Source organism: Mustela nivalis (assembly GCF_964662115.1).
Source record: "Mustela nivalis genome assembly, chromosome: 1".
NCBI classification, from domain to species: Eukaryota; Metazoa; Chordata; class Mammalia; order Carnivora; family Mustelidae; genus Mustela; species Mustela nivalis.
In genome coordinates, this window is record NC_139020.1 from 105,445,189 (window position 1) to 105,462,451 (window position 17,263).

The 17,263-nt window shown below is 48.4% G+C and overlaps 1 protein-coding gene across 1 annotated transcript; it reads right to left on the reverse strand.

Annotated features, from left to right (window-relative positions):
- Positions 1-3,042: 3,042 nt before the first annotated feature.
- On the reverse strand, positions 3,043-13,296 carry TMEM41A (transmembrane protein 41A). The gene is made up of 5 exons (XM_082693631.1): positions 13,018-13,296; positions 11,296-11,449; positions 8,129-8,290; positions 7,179-7,317; positions 3,043-4,819 (listed from the first exon to the last, which is right to left on the reverse strand). Exons 1-5 carry the CDS (start codon positions 13,227-13,229, stop codon positions 4,599-4,601), a joined length of 888 nt encoding a protein of 295 aa, XP_082549757.1. The 5' UTR covers positions 13,230-13,296; the 3' UTR covers positions 3,043-4,598.
- Between the last annotated feature and the right edge of the window lie 3,967 nt (positions 13,297-17,263).

Sequence of the window (17,263 nt, forward strand, 5' to 3'; positions counted from 1 at the left end):
TACGAGCATGTTCGGCTAGTAGGTAGTGTTGAATCTTTAGCCATTCATTGTATTGTCAAGAGCTGAATAAAGTTCCAAGTTAAACGTTTTTATTTTTATTTTTATTTTTAGTAGAAGTGACTAGAGGCTTCAGAAGAGAACAGTATCCATAGCCTAGGTTAAAAGCCTTTTCTAGCGTAGCCTGGCCCTTCACTGCCTGCCTTGAGCTAACCAGGACCGTTGTGAATCGGTGTATGTTTCTTTGAGAACAACTCCACAGTTACCTGAAGACTGCTGCGTCCAGAGCTCGGGGCATCGAAGAGCTGATTCTTCAGTCCTCAGGACTCTGAATTCAAGCTTCAGTGTTGGGATTGAAAAGTTAACCCCCTTGGGATGAGCATTCACACTCATTTAGCATCTGTTTTTGACGGACTGCAAGATAATGAATTTTTATTTGTCTTGCCAGTGAACATTTGGTTTTGATTTTCATCTATTTCTAGATCATGTCCTCTGATAACAATTCCTATTAAAATTGCTTAGCAGAGGGACTGAGAAGCCAACATCAACTTTGAAGTGGTAACAGACCTTACTGCCCATGAAGTTTCGACCTGTTTTTAAGACAGTGGGAGTTCCTACTCAAAAAGGGTGAAGGTGCTAGCTAGCTCTGTGGTAAGATGATCTGGTACAGCCTACTGGAATTTCAGATATTTAGGAACTTTACTATCAACAAATCATCCCTCTAGAATTAAGGATTTTTTTTAAAGTAGTACTTAGTACTGGACATTTCAGGGCCTCATTGTGCTAAATTTCCCTCTTACCCCAAGTAATAGATGTGATGGTATTGGAGTTTCTTGGCACCAACCCAATTTTAAATGCCCTTCCCTATTGTGAAACACTGACATCCATTGTGTGTGAATGCAGCCTTACTGATCGAATATTTTACTTTTTTATCCCCATGATCTTTTGTCTCAAGTTTTCCCCCTTTTCATAAAATGTTCTCATTTGAACTTCCTGGAACTGAATTCTCCAGAACAGAACACATTTGGAATCCAAGGAATTCCTGCCCTGCTTTGCAGTACAGTGTGCTGTTTTGTTTTTCCACTAAGCCAGAAACCAAAATAGGACTGCATACTGTCCTCCACCACCTCCATCCCAAACACACAAGATCGATGTTACTTACTGACCACCATATTCTTTCCTATCCAGCCTGGACACAGCCTCAGAACCTCTCCCAACAGAGCACTGGGAACAACCACCACCACCTGACTGGAATTGGTGTGTAAGGGGAGATCTGTTTTGGCATCCCAATCCTAAACTCATAATTAATTCTCTCAAGGTGGTTTGGTATCTTGAGTTAGCCCTGAAGGGAGAGTGACAGGATCACACCAGTGTCCTCCTTCTGGAGCCTACCTTGTGGCTCACTGGCAGGAAAAAAGCCACTTGCTTCCACCCACTGCCCTTTTGGACAATTCCAGTTGAAGAATTTCCAAACACTGATGAATGGAATTCAAAAGTGTCTCTTCATTTATATCATTTCATTGTGTTCAATAAGCATGTTCCTCCCTCCCCTTCTATGAACAAAGTTAGTATGTTAAGTCCCAGTTATTAGCTTCTTTGTTAGGCTCCATGAGGCTAATGTACCAAAACAATGTGATACTCTTTTTAAGACTTTGACTTGTACTGTCAGTATGAATTTAGTGCCTTTCCAGGCAGCAAGATTTTTCTTCTTCGCTGATTTCATAGAATAAACACCCTTGTATACCCCTACCACTAATGTTACCAACCTCATAGACTAGCACGTAAGAATTACATTAGTCGGATCGTTTGCATGGTACAGCCAATACTGCAAGCACCTAGTCAAACTGGAATGAACAAGGTTGCCAAGTGGAAGACCCTTCTGGAAACTGGAACACTTCTCAGGGACAAATGGCAGAAGAGGGGAACTCTCAAAAGCACTGCTTTGAGAAACAGGGTTACCTCAAAGGAGTTGGGGTGAGGCTTTTAACTGTCACATGATGAGGGTATCGTGGCAGGATTTCACAGAGACAGGCCCCCACGTGGATGCAAGGCTGCTGTAAGGAAACTTCCAGCAGAATGCCAGGCTTACTCTCTGGAGCCACGTCACAGCACTCGGGAACACAGGCTCCTGGCCCCAGGCTGCTGCCCAGTGACCTGGCAGAAGAGATCCTCCAGTGGTTCTCCACAGAGACCGCCCCCAGTCAGAACGTGCAAGCTCTTAGGAAGATGTCCCTCAGGGACCGTATTACCCAGGTGGCTCTCCACTTCTCCTCAGATTCCGGAAGTCGGAAGACCCACTTGGATTCTTGATTGCAATAATTGGAGTTCCTATCAATTTGGAGCAAATTCTTTTCTGTGCCAAAGTCTCAAAATGAGCTTCCTCATGTCTCCTCTGGGTCTCCGGCCCCATCAGTTCCCCACTTCCTGTGGTTTCTGATGCCAGCTCCATCTGTACTGAGCGATTGTACGGTGAGGGGGAATAAGAACAATGAGCGAAGCAAACCAATGCATGGAATTAAACCAAAAGTGTGCTTCACTCTTTCCTGGTCCTGTCTTTTCCTAAGGTGCTGTGTGTGTCCTGAAAGCTGCCTTCACATCAAGGCACTTGTCAGAGCTTTAGGGAAGGGAGGACTTGACAGGCAGGGTATCCTGCAGCCAGGAAAGCCAGGTGTGGAGAAGCTGGTTTCTGTGGCTCTGTTGTTTCAGACACACCCATAGAAGGAAAGGAAACCATTGTTTTCTTTGCTCATAGTCTCTCCTTGATTGTTTTGTCAGTCTGGACAAGAGCTTCCTGCCTTCCCACAGCTTCCCTGCTGCCGTACATCTTGTAGTTCCTCCTATGTTATTGTGACCTCACTATAAAGTGGGTGTAGAGAAGAAACAGAGGAAAACAAAAATCTGGTGTCCAAAGAGTCATTGTGGTAAGATGCCTCCTGAGAGCAGAAAGTTAAAACACCATTTTGGGTTATCCACTTTTCAGCCAATCCTGATTCCCACTGGCAAGGGGAATGGAAAGTTAGCAACATGTCCAACACACACCACACAGAACATTTATATCCATTTATTTGGGATATTGCTTTACCTGTAAACTCACAACTGGTAAGGCACATTGTAGCAAAATCATGGGGGAAGAGAGAGACAAACACAAGGATCCTGTGAAGGGTGAAGGGCATGTACTTGCAATAGTGTAGAAAACACTGGTTTCCCCGTTCCCTCCCCCTCCTCCAGAACACACAAAGCCACAGATTTCACAAAGCCTTCTCCTCACCCCTACTCGTTACCAAGCTTTCTTTAAAGCAACACAACTTCAAAAATGAAGTCCTTGTGGTGTTTTTTAGGATTATACCATGTCCCAAAAGCAGTGCTTGGGAATTCATGCTTACCACTGAACAGGAGCCTTCTCAAGGATGCATGTACAACAGTGGCCCAGGTGAAAGCCTTGGCAAGACTGGCTGAGCCAGATCGAAACCCAGCAGCTGACACCCAAAGGCAACAGTTCCGTTGGTAAGAAATATGAGTTACTCCCGTAGGGTCTGTGATCCTAGAGAGCTGGTCAGTTCAGGTGCTGAGGTCTTTGTGCTCCTGGCAGCATGAACCCAGGCCTGTGCCTGTTCAAGGTGCAAGAGGCAATGACAGCTACAGATCATTAAAATGTAACACAACAAAGTAATCTAAAACCAAGTTTTCTTCTTTGGATTAAAAGATCAAAATATTCCTCAGTTATTCTCAACAAATGACAACACGAAAAAAATACAGAGGGCACAATGGCTGATAGCTGAGTGTACTGAATCCATTCTCCTAGCAGGAGGATGGAGAAAGGATTCACACACAGAAAGGCCAGATTAGAAAATGTACTGATAGTCATTTGGTTTAAGTGAGCCAAGGATGCTGCCCCATTCAGACAGGGAAGAATTTCTCCAGAACATACCGTAACATAGAGTTTGCTGCATTCATATTTAATAATCTATTTGCAATCAGCTTAATTATCAGAACATGCAACTAAGAGGTCTGACATATACGGTAACGTCAGCGCATCTGGACACGAAGAGCATCACGGAGACCGCTGTGCATTTGAGCTGTGCGAGCAAGTTCTGTGTGGTACATCAGCTTGTTTCCCTTGTTTTATGGAAGAGGTAGGTCATCAGCAAAAAAGTAACACAGAATACTCTTCAAGAGACTAACAAGATAAAGGGTAATGTCATCATTTACACCAAGAACACCCACTAGGGACTTAACCAGAGAACACCTGTCACAACTGGCTGGAAAAGAAGTGCTCCGGACGAAGACAATCAGCATCTTCTCCTAAGGCAGCTCAGGGCTTGGCAAGAGGCAAATACAACAGACCACCCTGAGTTCCTTGTTATTCAATAGAACATAAACAGGATTTTCTAGAAGGCCATCCATTTCACAGAGTGTCCTGCTAGGCCGATACAATTCCCCTTCTAGAGCACAGAAAGTCTTTTATGAAAACACTGCACAGAGATGAACAGTGTCCAAGTCACCTGTTGAGGGTAACTAAGAACAGCGAGGGGCTGCAGAGGACCACACCATTACACAAAGGAGCAACAGAGTCCAGGGACATGGCAAACAAAAAACCTAGATCACGTGTCCTTTCTACTAGTTAGATGATTGGCGTTGCTTATTTCATTCAAATGCAGGTCCTTCTGACTAAATTTTTTAATGAGGGTTCCAGGAACTAAGGCCACCAGGGCAATGGCCAAGAGCTTGAAGACTGTTTGCCAGGAGAAAAGAGCATCCAGGGAGGTAAGAGTAGACAGGATGGAGCCTGTCTGCACACAGATAAAATTGTACGGGACCAAACCTGGAAGAAAGGGGAAGAGCCGGTTACCAGGGGCAGCAAAACGAAAACCAATAACCTTAGGAATGTCCCCAGGAATTCACACCCGTGACTCCAGATCTTTTTTGCCCAACTCCTGACCCTAAGCACATTAGTTCTTTCCCTTCTTCACCCCTTCCCCCCACTTTCCTCACGTCCTAAAAACTGCCTTAACAAAAAGACTTGAAATGATTTACAATGAAATGATTACACTACAACAGAATAAAACTATTTTTTACAGGAAACCCAAAATAAATGACTAAAATCAGGAGATACGGTTAGTATAAAAAAGCGTAAGGTTCACCGGTGTAACTGGGTTCTGAGCACTCAACAGCCTAAGTAATGAGAGGCAACAGCTTTATGAGAGTTATAAAATGCATAAGATAAAAACAAGTTTCTCGGGACGCCTGGGTGGCTCAGTTGGTTAAGCGGCTGCTTTCGGCTCAGGTCATGATCCCAGCGTCCTGGGATCGAGTCCCACATCAGGCTCCTTGCTCTGCAGGGAGCCTGCTTCTCCCTCTGACTCTTCCTTCCACTCTGTCTGCCTGTGCTCGCTCTCATTCACTCTCTCTCTGACAAATAAATAAATAAAATCTTAAAAAAAAAAAAAAAACAAGTTTCTCAGAAATAGCACTACTTTTGCATTCTCTACTGTCTCTATGCGATCATCAATTCCACTGGACCCCAGAAGTCTGACTGGTGGCCAGCCAGGCTGGTTGTGTAGCAACCCCCTGGAGAAGCGGTAAAAACACATCCTTGCCCCCGGCCCCACCCCACAATTCTGGTTACCTGCTCCTGGAGTAAATCCCAGGAACCTGCATCCTAACAGCTTCTCCTGACCTCCACTCCTGAGACTAACTGGTTTGGGACTCCCTGATAAGCCATTCCTCCCCTACTGTAGACGATGCCTCCAGGTCACAGAGCACTCAAGGTCGCACAACTTGTCGGAGAGGGGAATGGAACACTGGTCTCCAGAGTTTTTCCAAGCCTCCTGCCACCTAGGTAATTACAGGCTGCTGAGGAACCAAGGCACTTTGTCTGAAAGCTGCTATGACCAGAAGGAGCTGTGGTCGATCTTGCTTCGATTTAAGACCTCAGTTTCTCTCTCAAGCGTTCCCTATTAATAGCAGCTGCTCAACCACAGATTTGTTATGTTTGACCTAGAAGCCCTGAGTCATCAGTCAATCTCTCCATGCTCTAAAGCAGGTTTAAGAGAGGCAATCCTTGGGCGCCTGGGTGGCTCAGTGGGCTGGGCCGCTGCCTTCGCCTCAGGTCATGATCTCAGGGTCCTGGGATGGAGTCCCACATTCGGCTCTCTGCTCAGCAGGGAGCCTGCTTCCCTCTCTCTCTCTCTCTGCCTGCCTCTCCATCTGCTTGTGATTTCTCTCTGTCAAATAAATAAATAAAATCTTTAAAAAAAAAAAAAAGAGAGAGAGGCAATCCTTGTCTTTGGCTTAAAGAGGGTGGTTTACTTCCAGTTTGGAGAAAACCACAGTTTTCTGTAGGCTATTAGCATGTTACCACACTGATAAAGGGGATCTAAGGCCCAGACTTTGAGAAACACCACTCTTGTCCCAGCCCCTTACCTGGCCAAGTGGCCCATGGAGGGTGAGTCGCTTGCTGAAGGTCAGACAATTGTTAAAAGGCAAAAAGGAAATTTACTAGTACCGGCTCTTCTCAAAGCAGCTCTGAATCAAAACCGGGGCCAGGGCCAGAGAGTTAGTCGTTTGCTCTGCTCCTCTCTCAGCCTCTGCCCTTTTTTCACCCACATACCCTCACTCCAGCTCTGCTCTCCTGCCAGCATTTCCTGAGACCTTGCCAAGGGCCAAGTCACTGGTTTTCCACAGGTGATGCTTTGAACCCCAGTGCCTAGCCTCGTGTTGGCCACACAACATGCGCTAAATACCCTGGTGGAATGAACAATCCTTACTTTTCCCAAAGTATTCTTTTTTTTTTTTTTTAAGATTTTATTTATTTATTTGACAGAGAACACAAGCAGGCAGACAGGCAGGCAGAGAGAGAGAGAGAAGCAGGCTCTGCACTGAGCAGAGAGCCCGATGCGGGGCTCGATCCCAGGACCCTGGAATCATGACCTGGGCTGAAGGCAGAGGCTTTAACCCGCTGAGCCACCCAGGCGCCCCTTCCCAAAGTATTCTTAAGGGTTTTCTGTTCACCCCTGAGCAGATCTGCAATCAGGATTAATTACTTGAGGTCACAAGGCCTGACACTGTTCTTCACAAACCTGGGCTCTCAGAGGTAGGCACGGGCCCACGTGGCTGGTAACCCAGAGCAGGCCCCCAGCATGGCAACACTAGGAATCAGACTCACCCCACCAGCTTCTTACCGATCAGAACAGAGAAGAAGAAATGCACAATCGGGATGTTCAGAATTGGAGCTGAGAGGTTCAAGAACCAGTTTGGCGTCATGGGGAAAAGTCTCAGAAACAGTAAGAAAAAAAACAGGCTGTTTCTATTCTCCTCCACCTGTAGACAAAAAAGACAAGACCATTAAGAAGCAGAAAGAATCTCCAGATACTGAAAATCTGAGAGCACCCAGCACTGCTCCAGATACTTCACATATTCTGGTTTTTTTTTTTAAGCTTTTATTTATTTATTTGACACACAGAGAGAGATCACAAGTAGGCAGAGAGGCAGGCAGAGAGAGGAGGGAGGAAGCAAGCTCCCTGCTGAGCAGAGCCCGATGTGGGACTAAGATCCCAGGACCCAGAGATCATGACCTGAGCAGAGGGCAGAGGCTTAACCCACTGAGCAACCCAGGCACCCTACTTCACATATACTGTTCCTGACTCTCCAACAACCCTCCAGAGCAGAGACTTCTTTCCTCATTTTTTTTAAATTAAGATTTTATTTATTCTATTTGACAGAAAGAGAACACAAGACGGGGAGTGGCAGAGAGAGAGACAGAGAGAAGCAGACTACCCGCTGAGCAGGGAGCCTGACCTGGGGCTGAATCCCAGGACCCTGAGATCAGGACCCAAGCTGAAGGCAGACACAACTGACTGAGCCACCCAGGTGCCCCTGTTTTCCTCATTTTTAAAATGGAAGTACCTGAGGCTCAGAGAAGTCAGGAACATGCTCAAAGTCACAGAGTGGGTAATGATGAACCTGGAGTTTGACCTCAGGTCTGTGCCTCATGAACATACTGAAAGGAACCCCTAAGAGCTCCAAAGCAGGTCAGAGGGGCACAGTGGAAAATTCCTGCCTGCAAACCCCTCAAGGCCCTGAGGGGACCTTCACCAGGGGCCCAGCACTCAGTCGCAGCCCCTCCCCTTACCTTCCTCTGCAGTAGGGACACTTTATCAGGGAAGTAGGAGACCACTAGCTGTTTGCCAAAGACACTGGAGAGCAGGTAGCAGCACGTGGCGCCCACTGACGTCAACACACAGCACAGCAGAAGCCCCAGCCATGGTCCGAACAAAGCACCTGCTAAAATGTTCTGTGAAAATAGGAAAAACACCTCAGCCGTTAGAACATCTGGTGGCTACCAGCTACCTTGTACTGGAACCCCAGGCTCCCTCCTCTTCCAGTGATTTTCCCACCGAAACCCAACTCCCATTCTGTAGTGGTGAATGAAAAGTGATGACAGGGTTGGGAACTGCACCCCTGGCCTTGGTCTCTTCACCTTCCCAACAGGGATGAGGATGAACACTTCAGAAGGCAGGAGAACATTCTCTGGGACAACATGTGTATACAGACCCCCCCCCCATTCCCCGCCTGCTGTGTGGGCTGTAGGAGGTCCTATAATCACTAGTGCTCCAAGAAGGAAGAAATGCAACTCACACATTATTGTTACCATTTTAGATGCATGTAAACCATGAATTTTCCTTCAGGAAGACCACCCAGGCTATATAAAACATCCTCTTTCTTTGCTTTTTGTTGGAATTACATCTGTGTGGCAGAGAATGCTGGGGGTTCCATGTTGACTAGAGCACTAGCTGACACTCAAAAAAGTCTTAGATTAAGGAAAATGAAAAGTAAATGAATACATCCTAAATACAGTTTAGCTGGTAGATGTCCCCCTGCCAAACATGGGATCCAAGAGAGAAAGTAAAAGGGGAACTTCCAAGTAAGAAGGTGGGGGTCTGCCATGAAAAGGTCCCCAATATCACTCGGCATCAGGGAAATACAAATCAAAACCACAGTGAGATACCACCTCACACCACTCAGAATGGCTAAAATTAACAAGTCCGGAAATGAAAGATGTTGGCGAGGATATGGGGAAAGGGGAACCCTCCTACGCTGTTGGTGGGAATGCAAGCTGGGGCAGCCATTCTGGAAAACGGTATGGAGGTTCCTCAAAATGTTGAAAATAGAGCTACCCTATGACCCAGCAATCGCACTACTGGGTATTTACCCTAAAGAAACAAATGTAGTGATCCAAAGGGGCACGTGCACTCGAATGTTTACAGCAGCAATGTCCACAATAGCCAAACTATGGAAGGAACCTAGATGTCCATCAACAGACGAATGGATAAAGATGTGGTATATATATATATATATATATATATATATATATATATATATATGATGGAATATTATGAAGCCATCAAAAAACTGAAATCTTGCCATATACAATAATGTGGATGGACCTAGAGGGTATTGCGCTGAGTGAAATAGGTCAATCAGAGAAAGACAATTAACATATGACCTCTCTGATATGAGGAATTTGAAAGGCAGGGCGGGAGTCTTGGGGGGTTAGGAGGGGGAAAAAAATTAAACAAGATGGGACGGGGGAGGGAGACAAACCATAAGAGACTCTTAATCTCAATAAACAAAGTGAGGGCTGCTGGAGGGGTCGGGGGGGTGGGAGGGACAGGGTGGCTGGGTAATGGACACTGGGGAGGGTATGTGCTTTGGTGAGTGCTGTGAAATGTGTAAGACTGATGATTCACAGACCTGTACCCCTGAAGCAAATAAGAAATTATATGTTAATTAAAAAAAAAAAAAAGAAGGTGGGGGTCTGATGAGCACTACTACACGTGATGGGCTGAACTACATGTCTTATGCCACCCTTACTATGACCCTGTGTCATATGCCATCCTTACGCCACTCTCCAGGGGGAGGTTAAGTATCACACCCAAGCTCACACTAGGCAGAGACAGGATCACTCCCAGGTAGCATCTGACTCTGCCCTGAAGAGGGATCAGCTCAAGAGATGCAGAGAAGGCATCTGGCTGGCTCAGTCGGTACAGCCTCTGACTCTTGATCTCAGGGTTGTAAGTTCAAGCCCCATGTTGGGCATGGAGCATGCTTAAAATAAAAAAAAGAAGAAGAAGAAGAGGGAAGGCAGCTCCAGGGGGAACCCCCAAGCAGTCAGTCCCTGACCTCAAGCACCACACACCTCCCTGTCTCTCTTGACATGGATACGTTGGCTTTTCTTCCCATTTCCCACAAAGAGAGGGCTTACAGGCATCCAGCCCGAATCTGGTCATTTGGTCATGCAACATACGCTGAGGGCCACTGTGTGCCAGGCACTGTCACTGACCCAGCTGCTCTCATACAGTTTCATTTAGTCCTCCACACAACAATGTAGTGTGTAGGAGGGGCCCCATTCTCCGGGCAAGGAAACAAGGCTGGAGAAGTTGAAGGGGTTCTCCGTGGTTATGCAGCTGAGACTCAAACCCACTCAAGCCCTAAAATAGACACACATTTATATGAAACAGCTGAAAATGCTGCAGGGAGGGCAGGAAGGTTCTTCTGCAGAACCTCAAGTGACAACAGAAGAGAAGCAGCCTGCAGCAAGAGCGCATGCTGGGGGCCCAGGACCGTGGCTCCACAGGCAGTGGTGGGGGGCGGGGCTGGAGGATGCCTGGGACGTCAGAAGGGCTTATCCTTCCCACAATGGGGAGGTTTCCCCAGCCCCTCCAGCCTCACATCATCATCAACAACATGCATCTGTTCATCAAACATTTGTGAAGGCGCTTCCCTAAGCCGCGCAAAGGAACACCAAGCCAAGAATCAGGAATGGGCCTGGTTTTCAAAGAGCCCAAAGTTGAAAGGAGGACACAGATTTTCAAAAAGTAACAGAAAACAGCGCTGAAATGCAAACCGTTATGGAAGCCCTGCGGAGGAACAGCTGACCCAGCCCGGACTGTGCGAGTCTCTCTGGGACAGCACACAGCCAGTCCAGGTAGCCCTTGGAGCCAGGCAGACGTGGGTTCAGACCCCAGCCCCAACGCTCCTCACCTTGTCACCTCGGACAGTCACTTCCCAGTGCACTGCTTCCTTATCTATAAAATGTGATAATGGTGCCCACACGCGAAGGCTGCTAAGAGAGTTAAATAAGGTCAGCAAAGCAACTAGAACAGTGTTTGACCCAGGGGAGGCTGTCAGCACATGGCTGCGTCTTCCTCGGGACTGTGCGATTGGCAGCCTAAGGGCCCCTCTGCAAAGACAGAAAGTGGTTTCCCGGCGGGCACAGAAGGAGGGCAGGGCACTGACCAGGAAGCTGGAGCCAGGGATGGCAAAGCCCTGCTTGTAGAGGTAGGCGCTGCAGAACAGCAGGAACACGTAGGTCTGGTGCTCCTTCCGGTATTCTCGAAGGACCTCGGAGAGCTCCCGCAGCTCTGCCAGGTCTGAGGGGAACCACAGTGACCTAGGGATTTGGAAAAGTGCATGGAAATGTGAGTCCAGATCAATATACTACCTCGGAAAGTCACTTGTGTCTTCATTCCAAAGCAGGTTTATGAATGTGCCCATCATCTAGTTTGCTGGGAACACAGACATAGTGGGAGCCCAGGGTGACAGGTAAAGGGACACCACACAGCAGAGGGAGGCAGAAGGGCCCTAGTTTGGGACTCAAGACCTGGGTTAACATCTCAACTTTGCTGCTATCCAGCAGTGGGATCTCGGGCTAGTCCCTGGGCCTCAGTTCTCTTATAGGAAAAATGAGTGGTAAGTGCCCTTTCACTGTCAGACTTTATGATCTATTCTTAAACGGATTCACTTTTAGGCAAGAACTAAATGTCCTAAATTGCTTTCCATTCGTGGAATGCCCCCTCCCCCACAAGCTTCACGCCAAGGACAACTGAAACTTCACAGTGCTCCCCAGTTACTAGGTAAAATGTTGTTTTTTCAGTCACTAACACACCAATTAAAGATTCTCTAGGAAGGTGTATCTCTTCTGTACCATAAACATAAGCTCCATGATAACAGGTCAGGCTTGAAACCAACCCTGCCTTTTCACCCCTCTCTTTACGTGGCCCTAAGTGCATTCTGAACCCTGTACAAGGGTTACAGTGTAAAGGCCACCTTGCCTCTGACATCAGAGTAGCCCCAGAATCCATGAACGATCAATTACGAGCAAACCCTTACACTTGTCATCAGAATGTTTCTCTTAGTATGTCTGACACCCACAGGAGAGCCTTCTCCGCCAGAGCAAAAGAATACTGTAACTGAAAAGTTATCCTCATATTCAAGTATCAGTAACTTCCTTGCCAACGCAAGGCTGGGTCAGGCACACTTCCATGAACAGAGTGCAACATTCCTGGGGAAATCAGCCCCGCGGTGCCGCCTCCTGGCCCACCCAGGCGGTCATGAGAAGGCGAAAAGTAGAGCCAGCCAGGAAGACGGGCGGACCTGATCATTAATTCGTGAGTAATTTAAAGCTGTCCATGCAACACTTGTGAAGACCGGATGCCTGCAAGTCCCACTGCAAGTCCCAAGGACAGAGCGGACGCCGTGAGATGGGGAGGGGAGGACGAAGCCGGGAGGCTGACAGCCGCCACGGAGAGCGGGCTGCGGGTCCAAACCCGAGCGAGGGGCGGGTCAGGGCCGGGCCCGGGAAGGCGACGGGCACCCGGCTCCCGCGGCGACGCCGACGCGCCCACAGAGGGGCGGGTACCGGCGCCGCCGGGAGAAGACGCCGCGTCTCCCCCAGCAAATCACCGCCCTGGGAGCAAAGCCACGGATCGTGCGCCCGAACCGCACACCGCGCAGCCCGCACCTTCAGCCGGGGCTCCCAGTCCCATCCACCCCGCCCGCCCGACACCGGACGGACGCGGCTGGGACCCCAGACCCCGACCCCCAGTCCGCAACCGGCCCCCCGCCCCCGACTCCTCCGCTCCCGGAACCGAACCTCCCACCCCGCGGACCCCCTCCTCGGACCCCCTCCTCGGACCTGGCTCCCTTCCTCTGACCCGATCCGCGGCCCCCGCCACGCACCTGTCTGCGGTGTCCTCGCCGGAACCCAGGGGCCGCCCGCGGGGCAGTCGCGTCGACAGCAAGTACAGGGCGAAGGTGCAGCCGAGGAAGACCAGCAGGAGGCCGAGCAGGGGGCGCATCTCGGCGCCCGCTCCCGGCCTCGCCGACCCGCGGAAGAACCCGCAGGCAGCTCCGAGTCTGGGCTGCGCGCGTCCTGCGCCTGCGGAGCGCATTCGCAGACGGACCGGGGCGGGGTCCGCACCAAGCCCCGCCCCTGAATCCAGGCCCCGCCCCCAGCGCGGTCTCCGCGGGCTGAGCCGGCCTGTTGAGATTCCAGCGGAAACAGGTCTTCAGCACTCTCAGGGGAGCTTACCCTCTTCCCGTCGGCGCATCTTTTCCCCATATTTACCTTTGTCTCTTTCTCTGCTTATTTGCAGGCTCTTTGCCAGGCGCTGGGGGAGCCGGGGTGATTCAGGAGCCCTGCCTACAGCGAGCTTGCAGTCTAGTGCTGGAGACATTCTTGTCTTGTAGCACCCCCAGCCGTGCTACAAAGCAGATACAGCCAGTGCTCCAGTCCAGTGCGGTGCGGCGGTCATAGTGACCACAGAAATAATGAAAATTACTTTTTATTGAGCGCCTACTATATGCCCAGTATCCCTAATCCTCACAACAATCCTGCAAGGTTGGTATTTTTGTTTTTATTTAGCGGATGAAAAATCTGAGTCTCAGATTAAGTGACATCCCCACCCCTTAGCACCCCCCCCCCATGCCGCCCCAAAGACAGCGCTGATTAGTGTTGTTGAGGACCATCTGAGCTAGGGCGCCTCAGGCGCTTTGCTGGTCTCTGATGGCTCTGGCGGTGGAGTCAGCTATTTTGTTAACAGTTCTGGTAAAAATTTATGGTAGTGACTTCTGGGTCTGCTGTGCCAGCTCCAGGCCATGAACCTATGATTCTCAAGTATCACTTAAATTGATCTTTGGAATATCCCACAGGAAGGTGGCAGGCAGTCTTGGCTGTGGCCACAGTTTTGTTTTTGTTTGTTTTCAGATCTTATTTGTTTCTTTGAGAGAGAGAGAAAAGGGGGGAAGGGCAGAGAGAGATGCAGACTCAGACCAAGCAGAAAGCCTGACATGGGGCTCGATCCCAGCACCTTAGGATCATCACCTGAGCTGAAGGCAGACCCTTAACGGACTGAGCCACCCAAGTGCCCCATGGCAGTAACTTTCTATTATTGATAAGGCTCTTGACATTCTTGACTGAGGTTTTGGGTAGCAGCTATAATCATTTAAGAATAATAAGAGGGATTGTTAGGTATCTTCGGAAACATGCATCACTAAGGCCTCCAACTATTAAGGTACTCATAAGCCCAAGGCCAGTGATCATATCTACAAATGAAAATGTACCCGTCTGGTGGGCAGAGGACTCTAGACGTTAAAGGAGACAGAGTTGGGGTTAGAATCCAAGTCAGCAAGCGCCTGGGTGGCTTAGTCATTAAGCATCTGCCATTGTCTCAGATCATGATCCCACAGTCCTGGGATCAAGGCCCTCATTAGGGTCCCTGCTCATCGGGAGTCTGCTTCTCCCTCACCCACTCCCCCTGCTTGTGTTCCCTCTCTAGCTGTCTCACACTCTGTCAAATAAATTAAAAAAAAAAAAAAAAGAAGAAGAAGAAAGAAAGAAAAAGAAAAAAGAAGCGAATCTAGAATCCAAGTCAGTCTGGGTATAAAACTAGTGGTCCCACACTGCGTGGCTTCATGGAGGAGACAGGGTTTGAGTTTCCCTTAAAGGTGAACAGGATTTCCACAGCAGAGAAAGGAGGCAGAGGGTGAGCCGTGGGCCCAGGCACGGCGCCAGAGTCCAATTTTGTGTAGCCTAAACTATATGAGAAATGAGAAGTCGGAGACAAACTGGAAAGCCCTGGAAGGTAGGCTCAGGAGCTGGAGTGTTCGGTATTGTGTCCGGTAAGACAGCAACAGAGGTGTTCAGACAGAAGAATGATTCTGTTCCTGTTTTAGGATGTTTGCTCTGGCACATGATTAGAATACATACTGAGTTGGCAGTTCCAACTCTCCTTGTGAGAAAGGATGTGGGCTGAGCCAGGACCACAGCAGTAAGAGTGAAGGGAGGAGGACGGACGGACACACGAGGAGGAGCTGAGTTGGTAGGATATCAGACTGATTGAAATGGAGAAGAGGCAGAGAGGACTCCATAATGCCTCAAGCCTAGACGACAGAGAGAAAGCATCTTCGTCATATCATTCAAAGCACCTCTTGGGCCAAAAAAGGAGCACCTGTCAGAATTTGAACTGTACCGGGTCCTAGCAGTTCCACATCCAGGAATTTAACCTGTAGATATGCTACCAGACAAAGATGTCCCAGGGTGTTCTCCCAGCTTTGTTTTGGTATTATGAGATCAGGAACAACCTAAATGCCCATCAACAGGGGACTAGTGAGGTTAATTGTAGTATATTCACAAAAGGAAAACTAAGTAGCTTCCCAAAAGAGGGAGTCAACTCCGTATATCCTGACACGGCGCAGTCGCCATAGAAACAGCAGGGCTGAAGAGTGAACAAACAAGTCGCATTGGTTAGAGGATACTACGAGACATCTACAAGAAGAAAAAAAGGGACATGCTTTAACTTTTCAAAATGCTGAAGTATTTATGAATGAAATGATTCCATGTCTGGGATGTGCATCAAAATAATAGGATGGGGGTTTTGTGGATAGGGACAGAAATCAAATAAGACTGGCCATTGGATTGGTAATTGTTGAAGTTGGGTGATATGGGTATGTGGAGGAGGATTTCATACCATTTATTCTATTTCCATATGTGTCTGAAATTTTCCATTTAAAAAATGTGGGGAAAGGGTCTCAGCCCTCCATTCGTTCTCTCCCTTCAAACCCTCCATTCCAGCTAAGCTTGAAACATGTTAGTTCGTGTCTTTATAGTGCTCTTCCCTCTCTCTTGGGTAATCTCTGCCTGAAAAATTGCTACTCTTTTGTAACCATCCAGGGCAATCGTCACCTTCTCTGAGAAGCCTTCTCCAGTCCCACAGCTCCTTCTCTGTGCTTGGGGTTCCCTGTGGAGTGTCTGCATTCCTGTTATTACAAATATTGGGTCATTATCCTTCCCCCACCCAGTCAAGAGTAAACATCTCCAGAAATGAGACCACGTCTCATCTATCTTTTGTCTGTCCCAGCTGTGCTGTGACTTATAATTGGCATTTAACAAATGTTTATTAAATTAATGGGTCAGGTCTAGCGAGGAAATGGTTAGTTGTTTGGATGGGTGCATGTCGATTTTGAGAAGTCAGAGGAACATAGGAGGAAAAAAAGTAAATGAAAAACTAATCTTATTGAGCCTGTGTCAGGAATGTGCTAGGGTAGGGCACAGTAGTGGACAAGAAGGCTTCTACTCTCAAGGACTTGACTTGCCCTTTGGCTGGGGGACAGCATGGAAAGAGTTACCATTTTAAAGTAGAATAGGCGCCCTGGGGGAAAATAGATACAGCAAAGCTTATTCAACTCCAGAAAAGCAAGTATTATGAACCCACTCATGAGGGCAAGGCTGACCTGGTGTTCGGATGAAGGCTGTCTGTGAGCACTGCTGAAGGCTGCATCTTTGAGTGCCGAACAGGGCACAAACCCCCATCTGCCCCTCCTGAGTCCCTGCTCCTTCCTCTGCGCAGTAGTGCCTCCCAACAAGCAGGTGAAAATCCAGACCTCCAACCGAATTGGGATCTGGAGATTATCTGTCTAGAGCAGACAGTCAGAACAAGGGGAGGGGACATGGCTTCCTAGATAGACCATGAGACTTCGGAAAGGAAGAGTAGCTGACAGAGGCCACACACCAGAGCCTATTTTCTCACCCTATGCTACCTTCTTGAGAGAGAGGACTGAGATCAGAAGACTGGTATGGAAATTGTGGAACCAGAGAACAAGATGGCTCACTTAGGGATGTCGGTGAGTGGAAGGAGTGTCCCAAGAGCCCAAGAAGCAATGTTAGAAAAGGAAACCATGTGCAGGGTCAGAGTCCATGGGAAAATGCACCAAGCAGACCTGAGGGTATGGGCTTCCACCAACCTGAAGGGGGTAACAGACCTCTGACAGAGCTCTTTTGGAAGATGCAAGCCTGATTTCCTACAGGCTCAGTACTTGCTGCCTGACCTGCCTCACTCCTTGGGATTCCTGTTCTGATTCCTCCAGCTCAATTTGTCTGCTTGGGGAAGAAGCCTTGGACTGTGCGCCCCACTTCCATCCCACCTCC

Bases quoted from the DNA above. Each gene is read 5' to 3' on its own strand.
- TMEM41A (XM_082693631.1), bottom strand. From the start codon at position 13,229: ATGCGCTCCGCAGGCGCAGGACGCGCGCAGCCCAGACTCGGAGCTGCC. The intron at 8,291-11,295 runs GTCAGTGCCCTG...CTATTTTCACAG, and splicing joins TCCCTGGCTCCAGCTTCCTG to AACATTTTAGCAGGTGCTTT. The intron at 4,820-7,178 runs GTAAGAAGCTGG...CCTTTCTTCCAG, and splicing joins CTTCTTCTCTGTTCTGATCG to GTTTGGTCCCGTACAATTTT.